The sequence below is a fragment of the Danio rerio genome, chromosome 20 (assembly GCF_049306965.1).
Source record: "Danio rerio strain Tuebingen ecotype United States chromosome 20, GRCz12tu, whole genome shotgun sequence".
Classification (NCBI taxonomy): Eukaryota; Metazoa; Chordata; class Actinopteri; order Cypriniformes; family Danionidae; genus Danio; species Danio rerio.
Genome location: NC_133195.1, coordinates 4147501 through 4164827, shown reverse-complemented (window position 1 = coordinate 4164827; position 17327 = coordinate 4147501). Strand labels below are relative to the sequence as shown.

The 17327-nt window shown below is 36.1% G+C and overlaps 2 protein-coding genes across 7 annotated transcripts in view; both read left to right on the top strand.

Annotated features, from left to right (window-relative positions):
- Window positions 1-546: 546 nt before the first annotated feature.
- Window positions 547-2841, top strand: exoc8 (exocyst complex component 8). Its single transcript, NM_001110475.1, is given in 1 exon segment — window positions 547-2841. A coding segment is annotated over 1 exon segment (2055 nt). The 5' UTR covers window positions 547-655; the 3' UTR covers window positions 2711-2841.
- Window positions 2842-8948: 6107 nt separating this feature from the next.
- The window catches only part of trim67 (tripartite motif containing 67), a 71880-nt gene continuing 63501 nt past the window's right edge, over window positions 8949-17327 (top strand). For all 6 annotated transcript variants that reach the window (XR_012396304.1, XR_012396305.1, XM_073934045.1 and 3 more), the window contains exon 1: window positions 8949-9746. Coding sequence is in view for 4 of the 6 variants with exons in the window: in XM_073934045.1 (XP_073790146.1) it covers window positions 8982-9746 (765 nt within the window). In the remaining 2 variants the exon portion in view is untranslated. The remainder of the gene's footprint in view (window positions 9747-17327) is intronic.

Below are 17327 nucleotides of genomic sequence, written 5' to 3'. Positions count from 1 at the left end.
GGGAAAGATGTTAATACTCAATTTGTATTGAACAATATTGTAATTTTGGGAAAATTTTATTTCTATTTTTAGTTTTACAAAAGTAATTTTGGCTATACTGTGAATCTTTAAAGTTGATGCAATCAAAATGTGGAACAAGATTGTTTAGTTTATTGAAAAAAAAATAATAATAGAAGTGTACTTGGTGTAAATGTTACTTTCTTTCTTTCTTTCTTTCTTTCTTTCTCTTTTTTCTTTCTTTCTTTCTTTTAGTTGTGTTTGTATCTTTTTGTATTACTATTTTATTGACTTTATTATGTGTGCTCTGTTCTATAAATGCAGATGATAGTTGTTATTCGAATTTTGCCTTATTGTAATTGTGTTATAATGCAACAAAATAAATAAATAAATAAAAAATAAATAAATAAAAATCTTCCCACAACTGTTTCCCCTCATATCTACAACCCCAGACAACACGGAGCTTTTATTATGTAGCTATTTATTTTGAAATGCGTGCTCTTCACGTGATGTAACGTCACAGGGAGGGTGTCGCTAGTTTCCGTTTGAGGAAGCGATCTGCTTTGCAGCTGTACTGCAATGACAGCCTGATTATCAAACAATAATCCTCATTTTTGTGCTTCTTTCATACATCTACTTAAGCCGTGACGTCTCCAAAATGGCAGACACCGGCAATCGTTTGCGTAAGTTGCTGGAATCCCCCAATTTCGACCCTCAGTCCTACGTGAAGCAGCTCTCGCAGCAGTCGGACGGAGACCGAGATTTACAAGAACACCGTCAAAAAATACAAACACTCGCCGACGAAACCGCTCAAAACCTGAAGAAAAACGTGTACAAAAACTACAGGCAGTTTATTGAGACGGCTAAGGAGATTTCCTACCTGGAAAGCGAGATGTACCAGCTGAGTCACATCCTGACCGAGCAGAAGAGCATCATGGAGAGCATCACACAGTCTCTGTTGTCCACAGATAAAGATGAAGCGGCCAAAGAAATGCTCGCCGCCTTCCCAAAGGAGACCGAAGAGGTCAAACAAAGGACCCTGACCACTCTTTTGGAGAAAGTGGAGGGCTGCAAGAACATCATGGAAACCCCGGGCAGATATCTGGTGTATAATGGAGACCTCCTGGAGTATGATGCTGATAACATGTCGCAGATCCAAAAAGTCCACGCGTTTCTAATGAACGACTGCTTGCTCATCGCGACCTGGCTGGCCAACAGGCGCGGAGCGGTTAAATACAAATATAATGCATTGTATGACCTAGAAAGCTTCGCTGTGGTAAACGTGAAGGACAACCCTCCGATGAAGGACATGTTCAAAATCCTCATGTTCCCCGATAGTCGCATCTTCAAAGCGGAGAACAGCAAAATCAAGAAAGAGTGGCTGGAGATTCTGGAGGAGACCAAGAAAAACAAAGTGGCGAAAGACAAGCATAAGAAGGAAGAGGAGGTGCCAACATCTCCAGTCCGTCAGGAGGTCTCCACGAACCCATTCGATGAAGATGAGCCTCTGGATTCGGAGGAACATGTGGATTTGAGTCCTGAATGGATCCAGGAGCTTCCTGAAGACCTCGATGTTTGCATTGCTCAGAGAGACTTTGAAGGAGCTGTTGATCTTCTAGACAAGCTAAACGAATATCTAAAGGAGCAGCCGGTGAGCCCACGGGTGAAGGAGCTCAGGGGGAAGGTGGACGAGCGTGTCCGACAGCTAACGGAGGTTCTGGTGTTTGAGCTCTCGCCTGATCGCTCTCTCCGTGGAGGACCCAAAGCTACAAGAAGAGCTGTTTCCCAGCTGGTTCGCTTAGGACAGTCGACGAAAGCCTGTGAGCTCTTTCTGAAGAACCGAGCAGCTGCTGTGCAGACCGCCATCCGCCAGCTTCGCATCGAAGGCGCCACCTTGCTGTACATCCAGAAGCTCTGCAACATCTTCTTCACGAGCCTCCTCGAAACTGCAAGAGAGTTCGAAACTGATTTCGCCGGCGACACCGGCTGCTACTCCGCATTTGTGGTCTGGTCTCGCTCGGTGATGAAGATGTTCGTGGACGCCTTCAGCAAGCAGGTGTTCGACAGCAAGGAGAGCTTATCTACTGCTGCAGAATGCGTGAAGTTCGCTAGCGAACACTGCAAGCAGCTAAGCGAGATCGGTTTGGATCTTACCTTCATTCTGCAATCGCTACTAGTGAAGGACATCAGGGCGGCTCTCCAAAGCCAGAAGGACATCATCATCGAAGCCACCAGACACCGTAACTCTGAGGAGATGTGGAGGAGGATGAACCTCATGACTCCCGAAGCGCTGGCCAAGCTCAAGGAGGAAATGCGAAGCTGCGGGATCGGTAGTTTCGAGCAGTACACTGGAGAAGACTGCTGGGTCAACCTGAGCTACACCATCGTGGCCTTCAGCAAGCAGATGATGGCCTTTCTAGAGGAAGGCCTTAAACTGTACTTCCCAGAGCTGCACATGGTGTTCCTGGAGAGCCTGCGGGAGATCATTCTGGTGGCGGTGCAGCATGTGGACTACAGTCTGCGCTGCGAGCAGGAGGCTGAGAAAAAGGCTTTTATTTTGCAGAACGCCTCGTTCCTGCATGAAACAGTGCTTCCTGTCGTGGAGAGGAGGTTCGAGGAGGGAGTCGGGAAACCGGCCAAACAGCTGCAGGACCTGAGGAAGAGCTCCCGATCTGTCAGAGTCAACCCTGAGAGCACCATGTCTGTGGTTTAATGTAGATGGGTAAATTAATGACACCGCACATCCACATCACAGCTCTTAAAGTGCTCTAAGCTGCATTTTAGTGCTGTTAAATGATTAATCACAACTAATCGCGTATAAAATCGAATAAAAGTTTGCATTCATGCAATAGTTTTCCGTGTACTGCCTATATATACGTTTAAAGTCAGAATTATTCACCCCCCTGTTTATTTTTTTCCCCTCAATAACAGGGAGATTTTGTCAACACGTTTAAAAAAATTTATAGTTTTAATAACTAATTTCAACGTGCAACGTGTTTACTCACTCATTTTAAGTAGAGCCAACTAATGAATTTTATATAGTCATTGCCTTAAAAGCAACAAGTTGACTGTACTTTCAAAAAAAGTGAGTAAACCTACTGACTCAACTTAATTTTTATAATTGTACACACAGTTTGTTTACTTAATAATTATAACGCAGCTGGTTTACTCACTTATTTACGTAAGGTCAATTAATGGCTTTATACAGTGTAGTACACACCAACACGTAAATGCAAACGTTTTTTGCTATTTTTGCAGAGAATTTTGGTAAAAATCTGTGGATTTATGCTGAATAAGGGAGTATCTTATCTAAACCTTAATATGTGAAATAAAAAATAATATCTTTTAAACTTTTATTTAATGTTTAAAATGCAAATCTAATTGCTTTCACTTTATTTGGTAAACAAAGAAAGCCCACACGGAATCTGGGGGCGCAGAATTCCGCAGATTTTTCGCAGATTTTTAGCCCATCATTAATTCTATTTATTTACTTGAGTAAATGTGTAAATCTGAATTTATTCAGTTTTCATTCATAAATAATAATTTATTACTTTTTATTTCATATATTAAGGTTTTAGTTATGATACTCCGCTGGATACTCCCTAAATAATTCCGCAGAAATCCATAGATTTTTACCAAAATTCTCTGCAGAAATTGCAAAAAAACGTCTGGAGATTCTGTCTGGCCCTGCTTATAACATATCTTCTAAAAGACAGAAAAATATTACTGTACAAACTGCATTCTACATAAATCAGATTAACATTTTCATATTAAACAATAATATTACCGTAATAAATTTAAAAACTGAATAAATGTAGATTTACACTCTAGGGTATAAACGGAATTAATGATGGGCTGGAAATCTGCGTGCGCAGATTCTGTGTGGGCCTAACAATATGTAGGCCCACACGGAATCTGCACTTGCAGAATTACACAGATTTCCACAGATTTATATATATATACACTGTTGAAGTCAATTATTAGCCCCCCCTGAATTATTATCCCCGTTTATTTTTTTTCCCCAATTTCTGTTTAACAGTGAAAAGATTTTTTCAACACATTTTTAATCATAGTAATTTTAATAACTAATTTCTAATAACTGGTTTATTTTATCTTTGCTATGATGACAGTAAATAATTTTTTTGACTAGATATTTTTCAAGACACTTCTATACAGCTTAAAGTGACATTTAAAGGCTTAACTAGGGTATAATAAGGTTAACTAGGCAGGTTAGGGTAATTAGGCAAGTTATTGTATAACGATGATTTGTTCTGTAGAGAGTCAGAAAAAAAAATTGCTTAAAGGGGCTAATAATTTTGTCCTTAAAATGGTGTTTAAAAAATTTAAATCTGCTTTTATTTTAGCCGAAATAAATCAAACAAGACTTTCTCCAGAAAAAAAAATATTATCAGACATACTGTGAAAATTTCCTTGCTCTGTTAAACATCATTTGGAAAATATAAAAAAAAAAGAAAAACAATTCAAAGGGGGGCTAATAATTCTGACTTCTACTGTATATATATATATATATATATATATATATATATATATATATATATATATATATATATATATATATAAATATATATATATATATATATATATGAGCAATTTCAGCATTATGAATGTGACATTTGCAGAAAAAGCTCAAAACATAAATTCACTTAAGTATATTTTAACATTATATAGAAACATCTGTTTATATTTTCCCGAAGAACTGGCCACAGAGGTAAAGAACCAGGAAAACATCAATCTTTAAACATGTTTTGTACTTTAAATGAGAAAAATAAACATGCGTTCCGGATGTGACCTAAAAAGAATGTGAGTATACAACATACTTTGTGGAAATTCTGTGAATTAAACACAACCCAAAAGAAAAAATATTAAACAAATTGATAAAAGATGAATCACTACAGAACAAAAATGATTGACTTTATTTTATTTCATATTTTCACATTTATGAGGAAAAAGTGTCGCTATGGATGTGACGGATGTGAAATTGCCCCTTGTCTGACTTTGGTAAACCAAATGTAATAGTTTGAAAACATTGACAGATACATTTTTCAGTAAGTCATTTTTGTGAATGTCTTAAGCAACTGCGTATAACACTTACATATTTCATAATAGTAAACATTATGCTTTGTATACAGATTCTACATTGCTTCTTTAATCATTTGTAATAAACTGTATAGTATTAGTGTAAATGTAAATAAATAACCTGCTTCTTAATATTGAAATAGCAGCATTTCAAACCACTTGTCATTTCAGTCAAGAAAAAAAAACAGATTTTTCTCCTGTGCCTGACAGAATTTTTGGTAAAAAATAAAAAAAACAAAGTGCATTGAACTTGCTTAACATCAATATGCTGCTTTCATTTAATGCCGTGCTCGAGGTGTCTGAGCTTTTAGATGTAGTGCCCCCTGCTGTACAGGGAATTGTTCAATAAAAGCACGACTTTTTTTTTTTTTAGAAATCCCAAAGCCACAGTCTTGACAATAACCCAGAGTTATTAAAAACATTCCCCTTTCATCTGCTTCTCTTTCATACTGCGCTTTCTGTTCTTTGCCAAACTGCAGATCTTTGATTAAATATTCACAAGGTCTTTTTTATGTGTATTATGTTTTTTGTTGTCAGAACTCTCCAAACACTTCATACTGACACAACACTAAAATAAAACACGTGGAAAAGGGTTGATGTGCTGATACTCGTCAAACTTTGATAAGGATATTTTGGATAATGAATTTAGAACAACAACATCTAAAACTTCTGTGTTTTATTAAGTCTGCTGTGCAGCTGAAATGTTCAATGTGTGTTATTTTAAAGGATATTTACACTAGTGCCTATTAAATAAATATATGTGGCAGTGTTTAGTGTATCATTATTTAGTATATTTTATTATTCTTTTTCTTTTGGGACAACTGGGAATAAACAATTCAGTAAAGTTGCTTTTGCAGAGGAAATTTACCAATATACATTTTTCAATTAGGTTAAACCAAAAACGCATGACGCTACAACAATTTAAAGTATTTAATTAGGCAGACATGGTGGTTTTTTTAGTTGGCTCAACACATTATTTTTCATTGAGCCATTGTTTACAGGCTGTTGCTCCAATTGAGAAAAAGATCTGTGAAACTGCTGAATTTCATTTAGGCTAGTTGTAAAATGTTGATTAATTATTACATTTAATTTCTGAAATTTGTAGAACATTTTGAGTTTGATTGGTCATTTTTAACAGTGCACTGTATTCTTAATTTTTTATTAAATTTATATTATTAAAATGTGTTTTTTTTATTCAATAATGATTATTTACACATTTTTCTTATAGATTATTGTAATAATACAAATTATGTTTTTAATTGTGAAGTTATTATGTATAACTAATTATATATTTAATTAGATCATTTATAATGATATAAAATAGGACAATTTGAATGTCTAAAATAAGATGGAATAAAAAGTATATATTTTTTAAAATAAAATAGTTAACTGATAATTCTAAAGTGATAGTGGCATATTATTATATATTATAATTATCAAAGAAATAAAGTAATAATAACATTGTTATAATAAACTATACAAATTGCATAAACTGTGTGAAAATATAAGTTGTGTACACAAATACACAAACACACACACAAACAAGCATAAATATGTCAAAATGTATAAATATTAATGTAAATTAATTACATTTATACTTTTATTAATGTATTTATGAATTATGTGTCTATCAAATGTTAAATTATGTGGTAGTAGTACAATAATACAAATAAAGTTTTTTTAATTACTAAATTGTTAGTTATGTATAGGTAATTATGTAATTATTTAATATTGAATTTTATAATAATTTACAAAATGCATTATATTAAAATTGTAACTGAAATAAAATGTTCTCTTTTTAAAATTAAAATTGTCTATAATCCTTAAGTGGTAGTGGTGTATTATTATAATTATCAAAGAAATAAAGTAATAAAAAATTATTATAATAAACTATGCAAATTGTGATTCACACACACACACACACACACACACACACACACAAGAAAACATAAGTCATTCACACACACACACACGTAGTCAAAATGTATTATATGTAGATATTAATGTCTATTAATTATATTTATACAATATAAATGTAGATGTGAAAATGCATCCAACTATAAATTAAATATAAAAATACACTTTAATCTGTGTAAATATAAAAATTTATTATAATAATTTTTTATTTTTGATTGCTTTATTTGACAATTGAACAAAATTATACAAACAAGTCCAATAAGACTGATTTATACATATTTAAAAACTGTTGAGGATAAAATAGAGAAAAAATCCATTTCCATATTCTTAAAAAGTGGACGAGCAAATCATTAATGGAACATCACCAACTTAGCAACTCACCACAACAAGATCACCAACCTCAACCATAAAACAACATTTAAATAAATATATACATGAGCAATTTCAGCGATATGAATGTGTTTGCAGAAAAATCTCAAAACATAAATTCACATAAGTATATTTTAACATTATATAGAAACATCTGTTTATATTTTCCTGAAGAACTGGCCACAGAGTTAAAGAACCAGGAAAACATCAATCTTTAAACATGTTTTGTACTTTAAATGAGGAAAATAAACATGCGTTCTGGATGTGATCTAAAAAGAATGTGAGTATACAACATACTTTGTGGAAATTCTGTGAATTAAACTACACAACCCTAAAGAAATAATGTTAAACAAATAGATAAAAGATGAATCACTACAGAACAAAAATGATTGACTTTATTTTATTTCATATTTTCATATTTATGAGGAAAAAGTGTCGTTATGGATGTGACAGATGTGAAATTGCCACTTGTCTGACTTTGGTAAACCAAATATAATAGTTTGAAAACATTGACAGATACATTTTTGAGTATTTCTAAAGTACTTTAAAAAACTTGCTTATACAAAAAACTTAGATGCGGTTTCTGTATTTTGGTGAAAGTTCATTTTTTTCATGGCAAGCTTGACATTTGCATATATATATATATATATATATATATATATATATATATATATATATATATATATATATATATATATATATATATATATATATATATATATATATATATATGTATTTATTTAATTAATTTTTATATTTATTTATTTATTTATTTTTATAAATATTTATTTTTTACATTATTTATTTTATTAAATATTTATTTAGTTATAGTAAAGTATTAATTAATAGTGGTCTATTTTAATATAATTTGTAAATATCTTAATTTTAAACATTATATATATATATATATATTTTTTTTTTGCTTGTTTATTATATATATATATATATATATATATATATATATATATATATATATATATATATATATATATATAGCAATCCTGGTAAAACAGACTTTAAAATTAAAGAACATGGTGTTTTGTTTGTTAAGATTAAAAAAAATGTGTTAAGACGGGAAGATAGAATCTGTAGTAGAGTATGAAATAAGTCTGTCTGCGCATAGTGAAAGTGATGAAGTGTTAATTAATTCTGTGCTGTAATTAGACTCAGTGGGCTGGATCAGCTGAAAGCAGCTCGATTCTTGCTGGGATAAATTCTTTGCCCTAATTATTCACGGCCACTCACAGAAACAGGCTGCTGGTCAGCTCTCTCTCGGATGCCATCACAATTTCAACGCTTGCCCTCCTTTTCAGGGGTTGTTTACACACGGGCTTCTTTTAATTGCAAATGAGCCCCCCCGAACCTGTGACCCTGGAATACGGGACGAAAATACAAATTCTTCTCGCCGCATTTAATTAGGGGGATTAAGGGAGTTGTAGTTTTTACGCGCTCACCTCACGCGACGTGGATCAGCGTGGGGACTACAACGCCCACAAGCGTTCTGTCACTGCGCATGCGCGAAGCGCGAAACGGGAGCTGTCCGCGTCTGGTAGTGCTGCTCTGATTTCATTCAACGGCTGCGCGTACGAGCGTGTGTGTTTATGGACGCGATGGAAGAAGAGCTCAAATGCCCGGTTTGCGGTTCTCTCTTCAAGGAGCCCATTATTTTACCGTGCTCTCACAATGTCTGCCTCGCGTGTGCCCGGAATATCACCGTGCAGACCCCGGAGGGAGAGACCCCTCCACAGAATCGAAGCTCCGGCACCTCGGACTATGATTATCTGGACATGGATAAGATGAGCATGTATAGCGAGACGGACAGCGGCTACGGGTCTTACACGCCGTGCCTCAAGTCTCCCAACGGCGTGCGAGTGTTCCCGCCGGCGCTCATGCACCGCCACTGCTCCATCACCTGCCCGCTGTGCCACCGCAGCGTGTCCCTGGACGAGCGCGGGCTCCGGGGACTCCAGCGCAACCGGCTGCTCGAGGCGATCGTGTCCCGCTACCAGCAGAGCCGCGCCGCCTCCGTCAAGTGCCAGCTGTGCGACCGCAACCCGGTGGACGCCACGGTCATGTGCGAGCAGTGCGACGTGTTTTACTGCTCCCCGTGCCAGCAGCGATGTCACCCCTCCCGCGGACCGCTGGCCAAGCACCGGCTGCTGCCGCCGACCCAAGCGCAGGCGGGGAGCGCACAGCCGCCCGGCGCCCCCGCGCGCAAACAGCCGACCTGCGTGGATCACGAGGCGGAGAACTACAGCATGTACTGCGCCAGCTGCAGGACCCCCGTGTGCTACCAGTGTCTGGAGGAGGGCAAACACGGGAAACACGACGTGAAGCCGCTGGCCGCCATGTGGAAACAGCACAAGGTAATCATGAGCAGCATACTGGAGCTTTTATTGGGGCATATTGTACATGTACAGACACTCTAAAAAATGTTGCTTAGACCAAACAAAAAATAACGCAACATTTTGCATTAATATATTCAAGTTACAAAAACATCCAACAAAGTTCAGACAACACATTTTATTAGGTTAGCCAAATGACCCTTAATTTCCTCTTCAATCAGAGGCATTTTTACGTAACATAAACTCCATTTAAGTCGAGTACTGAAAATTAGTTTTTTAATTAAAATTTAAAACAAATCCAGTGTTATGTCCTTAGTTACATGTAGGTTTTCAAGTTTAGATCATCAAATAAATTAAGTAGCTGAAAGATTTTAGTGTTTTTGTTTGTTTTCAACTGTTTTCAACCCGTTTTCTGTGTTTTATTTGTTTTAAACCACAGATTGTCATTGTTTTACAAAGCAAAAACATGTACTACTGTCCCATATAAACAGTATGAAAATTACAAAAACATCAGTGTGTGCACTTAAAAATAAAAAACAGCCCCATTAGTGTGAAAAAACTGAGTTATCAACCTAATTTTTTCGGGGTTGCTGCAAGTTAAATATTGTTTTCAACTAATTGACATATATTTACCTTTAAATTAGCCGCATTTTTAAGTTGATGTAATGATCAATATTTTCTTGTTTGGAAAACTTAATAAAATTATTCTGCCAAATTAAAAGTTTTAATCTAATCAACAATTTAGAATTTTTAAGTGATTGTATTAAACTATGGTAACAGACCTCTTGAGTCTTGAGTTCATGATAATTAGCCACTGGAATTCATGGTACTCTAAGGCATTTCTCTGAATACCACCATGATAAACTAACTTTTTTTTGTAAAAAAATAAAATAAAATAAAACATGTATTATTGTGTTTGTAGCTAACAAATCAAAAACGTCCCACACTGTAAAATCATGCAGGGGTTCACACAATTCATTCATGTTGTCCCAACACATATCCATTAATTTAAGGTAACAAATTTAAATAGATTAAACATAAACAATTTAATCCCCCCAAATCTCTAGAATTTTGTTGTTTCAGCTCATTTTAAACAAGTAGTTTACAAGCAGCAAAACTCATATTTTTGAGTGCATTATTAAGTATCTCAGGCCAGGGGCGCAGCTAAGGATGATTCTAAGGGGCCACTCTCTTCGGGGGCCACCCAGAGATCTGCTTTATTGGTTTTAACAGCATTAGCAAGGGGCCCAACCTCAAATATTCTTTCATAAGGCCCAGAATTGCTGGCTGCGCCCTCACCACAGACTCTTATTGCATTTTGTCATTTCATTATTGTTTGTTTGTGTACATTTGGCTTTCAGAAGTGTCTGACAACAGGGCTTCCACAGTTTGTTGCAGAACTAAAAATAAAGCTCCCTACCCTGTCAAAACTGCAGGGTTCAACACAATTCATCTACATTGTCAAAACACAAATCCATAAAGTTATTTGGCTTTGATAAATTTAAGTGGATTGAACTTAAAACAAATAAGTTGTCTTAAAAAAATCATAATATTTTTGTTGTTTCAGCTCATTCTAAATAAGTAGTTTGAGCAATTTATTTGTGTAAATGTAATAGGGCTGCACAAAACAGTATATCGAAATTGACAAACTATCGCAGATGTAAATATTGCAATGGTTACGATAAATGATACCTTTGTTGTTATTAGCAGACCATGCAATGTAGTTGTTTTTTTTTTGTTCCAATGCAATGTTTAAAGTATTGATACTGAAATATGACCAAACAATTAATAAAATGTTCAAAAAACAAAACAGTTGGCCAAGACGGCAACGAAATAACAGGACTCTGTTTAAAGTGCTTTTGTTATTAATGTTTTTAGGTTAGTAAAACTATACTCATGGAGCAAAGTGGTGTTGATGTTTATTTATTTCATATTGATCTTTGTTTGTGTACATTGTTAAATCGTCAGATGTTTTATGCAAAGGGTATACATGCTCTTACTTCTAAGAAATAATCTGAAACATGGTGGTTATAATATTTAAAAAAATATTGTATCACATTTTAATTATAACATTATTTAGCATCCTATTGTGTGTGTGTGTGTGTGTGTGTGTATGTGTGTGTGTGTATACAGTTGAAGTCAGAATTATTAGCGGAGAGCAGACTTTTTCAACACATTTCTAAACATAATAGTTTAATAACTCATTTCTAATAACTGATTTATTTTATCTTTGCCATGATGACAGTAAATAATATTTGACTAGATATTTTTCAAGACACTTCTATACAGCTTAAAGTGACATTTAAAGCCTGTACTAGGTTGATTAGGTCAACCAGGCAGGTTAGAGTAATTAGGCAAGTTATTGTATAATGATGGTTTGTTCTGTAGCAAACCAAAAGGGGCTAAAATATAATTTCTGCCACAAAAGAGTTTGACATTCAGTAATAAGCCTATAGTTTATTATAGAAACTTACTTAACTAACATTTCTAGAAATGCAGTGTTATTTGAATTCCCTTTTGACTGAGAATGGATGGATGGATGGATGGATTGGATGGATGGACGGATAGATGGGTGGGTGGGTGGGTGGATGGATGGTTGTGTGGACAGATGGAAAGATGGATGGATGGATAGATGGGTGGGTGGACAGATGGAAGGATGGATGGGTGGATGGATGGATGGATGGAAAGATATGTGGGTGGGTGGATAGATGGATGGGTAGATGGATAGATAGATGGGTGGGTAGATAGATGGATGGATAGATGGGTGGATGGATGGATGGATGGATAGATGGGTGGGTGAATAGATGGATGGATGGATAGATGGGTGGGTGGATAGATGGATGGATGGATGGATAGATTGGTGGGTGAATAGATGGATGGATGGATAGATGGGTGGGTAGATAGATAGATAGATAGATAGATAGATAGATAGATAGATAGATAGATAGATAGATAGATAGATAGATAGATAGATAGATAGATAGATAGATAGATAGATGGATGGATGGATGGATGGATGGATGGATGGATGGATGGCTGGGTGGGTGGCGATAGATAGATGGATGGATGGATGGACGGACGGACGGATGGACAGACAGATAGATGGATGGATGGATGGACGGACGGACGGATGGACAGACAGATAGATAGATACATATATATATATATAGACTTAGCTTATTAGACAGATACATGGATGGATGTATGGATGGATGGATGGAGGGATGGACAGCTAGACAGACAGATAGATAGATAGATAGATAGATAGATAGATAGATAGATAGATAGATAGATAGATAGATAGATAGATAGATAGATAGATAGATGGATGGATGGATGGATGGATGGATGGATGGATGGGTGGTTGGCTGGGTGGGTGGTGATAGATAGATGGACGGACGGACGGACGGACGGACAGACAGATAGATATATAGATAGACTTAGTTTATTTGACAGACACATGGATGGATGGATGGATGGATGAATGGATGGACAGCTAGACAGAAAAAATAGATTCACCTTTTAGTGGCTAGTGGCAATAAGACATAAAGCCATGCATTTTAAGGATGAACTTCCCCAGTGACAGCTTTTGCATATTTTCCCAGAGTCCATGGTTTACCACCAAAACAGATTTTAGGGTTTGATCTTCTCAAAAAAAAAAAAAAAATACCGATCTCTGACTCTGTGTATTAGGAGAGCTGTGATTTTGGGTTAACAAACACACGTTCTTGTGAAAAAGCGCTGCAGGACATGCTTCACATTTCGGCTCTGACTACTTAAGCATCTTCATTAAACACAACACAGAGTTAGACTACATCACACAGCACACACACACTGGCATTCCACTCATGCTTGTCCCTTCAGCTCTGCTCTGCTGTGTGTGCGTATGTGTGTGCGTGTGTGTAAGAGGAATATGTGTGTGAGTAGGTCACAGTAAGTGCCTTATGCTGTACAGTATGTGTGTGTGCTGCTGTTGCAGGGAGTAGTAGAAAATTGAGGAAAGCTTGCATGTGCGTGTGTGTGTGTGTGTGTGTGTGTGTGTGTTTTATTGTAGGCGGGGAGGATCTGAGTGAGTCAGTCTAAATTCTACCCCCCCGCTGGGCCTTTTCTTTTTTTCTTGATGCACTTTAATGGATTCAGATGGAGATAATTTGACACACATTGCATGAAGCTGTTAGTTTGATCAATTCAATTAGATTATACCTTTAGCCCCACATTTGGCCTGGATTTCTCTCATGCTACATTGGAGAAATTTATGGGTGTTTGTTATTAAAGTGATGACTGATTTTGTGAACCAAAAATGAACTATGAATGACTTAGATAAGGCATGTGTGAGGATTTTGGTGAATAAAACATGAGGTTGGAGATTTGTGATGTCTACTGATTCCAGTCCATTATAATCTTTTAGAAGAGAGTGATGTCTTTCAATGCTGGACTACACATAATAACCTGCTTGGGCACATTTTATTCTGTGTATTAAGATGCAGAAGATACAGGCTGATTCTTTAAATCAGGGGTTCTCAACTGGTTTGGCCATGAGACCCACATTTTTACTTGGTCGTCAAGCCAAATTTTTAGGAACTACCTGTATAATATCATTTTAGGAATTAATATAATTATAATTCATTTGTATTTATTTGTTAGCGTACACAAGTAGTGACAGATACATCATAACAAACTGTATCAAATTATAGAAATATTACAAAGTAAAAGCATCAACACACTCTCAGAAATAAAGGTACGCCAGCCGTCACTGGGGTGATAGATAGATAGATAGATAGATAGATAGATAGATAGATAGATAGATAGATAGATAGATAGATAGATAGATAGATAGATAGATAAATAGACTTAGCTGACAGATAGATAAATGGATGGATGGATGGATGGATGGATGGATGGATGGATGGATGGATGGATGGATGGATGGATGGATGGATGGATAGATAGATAGATAGATAGATAGATAGGTAGGTAGGTAGGTAGGTAGGTAGGTAGGTAGGTAGGTAGGTAGATAGAACGACAGATAGACAGATAGACAGACAGACAGACAGGTAGATAGATAGATAGATAGATGGATGGATGGATGGATGGATGGATGGATGGATGGATGGATGGATGGGCGGGCGGGCGGACGGACGGACGGACGGACGGACAGACAGATAGATAGATAGATAAATAGACTTAGCCGACAGATAGATAGATGGATGGATGGATGGATGGATGGATGGATAAATAGATAGATAGATAGATAGATAGATAGATAGATAGATAGATAGATAGATAGATAGATAGATAGATAGATAGATAGATAGATAGATAGATAGATAGATAGATAGATAGATAGATAGACTTAGCTGACAGATAGATAGATGGATGGATGGATGGATGGATGGATGGATGGATGGATAAATAGATAGATAGATAGATAGATAGATAGATAGATAGATAGATAGATAGATAGATAGATAGATAGATAGATAGATAGATAGATAGATAGATAGATAGACTTAGCTGACAGATAGATGGATGGATGGATGGATGGATGGATGGATGGATGGATGGATGGATGGATGGATGGATGGATAGATAGACAGATGGATAGATAGACAGATAGATAGATAGATAGATAGATAGATAGATAGATAGATAGATAGATAGATAGATAGATAGATAGATAGATAGATAGATAGATAGATAGATAGATAGATAGATAGATAGTGTATAGTGACACACATTCGTATGCTATCTGGGCTGTCTTAGACTCTTCAACAGAATGCTACATTCACCACGGTGTTGTACCTATGTTTACCTTCATTAATTCTGTTGAGCATATTGATTTGATATTGACTCATTTCCCAGCGCAGTGTGTGTATTGGAAGATGTTTAGGAGGTGTTGTGGCTGTGCACACACACTCCCAGAGTTGATTACTATTAGCTGACCTTTGACCTCTGAACCCTGACCTCTTCCTTAAACACTACGAATCACCCTGACCCTGACCGGCTACCCAGACATCTGCTCTCTGAATGGTGCCGAGAGTCAAGTGTGTTTATAAACGTGGCTGCGAGCAGATGCTTTATATGTATAGCTATGGAAGGAGTTAAGAGACCACCTGTCACTCATCGGTTTCTCTGGGTTTTGGATGATAATTGGATCTCTTTGTTTTGAAATATATAGTGGAAATCAGAGTTATTATTATTTTTTACAGTTTTTCTCCATTGGTTCGGATCATTTCTTGAAACAGAAATTACATTCTCAAAACAACATGGACAAACCTCCAAACCACTTGGCAATTGTTCACAACAGACTTGAATTTCTCATTCATTTCATCAAATTGCAAATGTCATAGTACATCTTTGCTAATGATTAAGTACAGATAGCCTACATTTAGTACAATTTCCAAGTTAATAGATATCGTTGATCTAAACTGATCGGTCATTCTCAGTCTAATGGTTGTTTTCCCCAAAATGTGTCAGTGTCGTTTCATTGTATAAGTCATCACATGCACAATAGTCTGTTCAATTGTCATAATTAGTTGTTTTTTTATTTATCGTCTTTATTTAAACATGATTTAAATTAGTCTATAAAATATTTATTTCTGTATTTCTCAGGTAATGATCATGCTCTCGATCTTATTGTTAATTTTTTTTGTGTTACACTGTAAATTTTTTTAAAACAAGAATAAGTTCCTAAAAAAATAAAAAAAACTATATTTAATACTTTCCTTGTTGAAATTCCGTACAATATTGAATCTCTTAAGCTTATTAATAAAAATAATAATAATAATAATAATATGTTTCTTAAAGCTTACAATAACTTGTAGGGCTGTAACGATACACGATATAAAATCGAAATCGCGACACTCAGATCTACGATCCTGTGTCGCGGTGTGATAAGGGAGAATCGCGACACACCCCGTGTCACGCTTGCCTGCAAAAGTTGAGCTAATTAACACTTTTTTTCGTTAGACATTACAAGCACTGCTCCGTTTAAGCCCTTGCAATATTTAGCCGGGAGAGCTCGCACGGAGCTCTTAGTAAGGGACCGTCTGAATGTGTCAGGGATATCAAAAACAAAACCAACTTAACCCCGCTTGACAACAGACAACGCCAGAAACATTGCCAATGCTGTCAAAGCGGCCGGATTTTCAGCGCATATACAATGATTTGCTCACACTGTTAATGTGGCTGCGCAGAAGGGATGGGCATTCACCAGATGTCAGGTAACAGCGCAAACTTTTATGTAACCGTACTGTGCGCTTTCTGTTTGAACCTTTGAGAGTGCTGACTGACAGGTGCGTGAGGTCAGAAAACACGACGAAGCTTTAAGTTAAGATGAACACAGTTTCTATAGTTATACTTTATTTAGAGATAAAGGTATATGACTCTGCATATAATCACAATCTTGCTGGAGTTTATAGCCGTTTCGCTTTACTTCAGGACGCATTAACACTGCTCTGATGGTCTAATCGTTGTTTTAAGTTATCCAGAGCTGTATGAATATACAAATCTTGAATATCACAATAGTATTAAATATTACTATTGTAACAACACAGACAGCAACACTTTTGCGCAATTGATACCCAGCTGATTCAGTTGTTT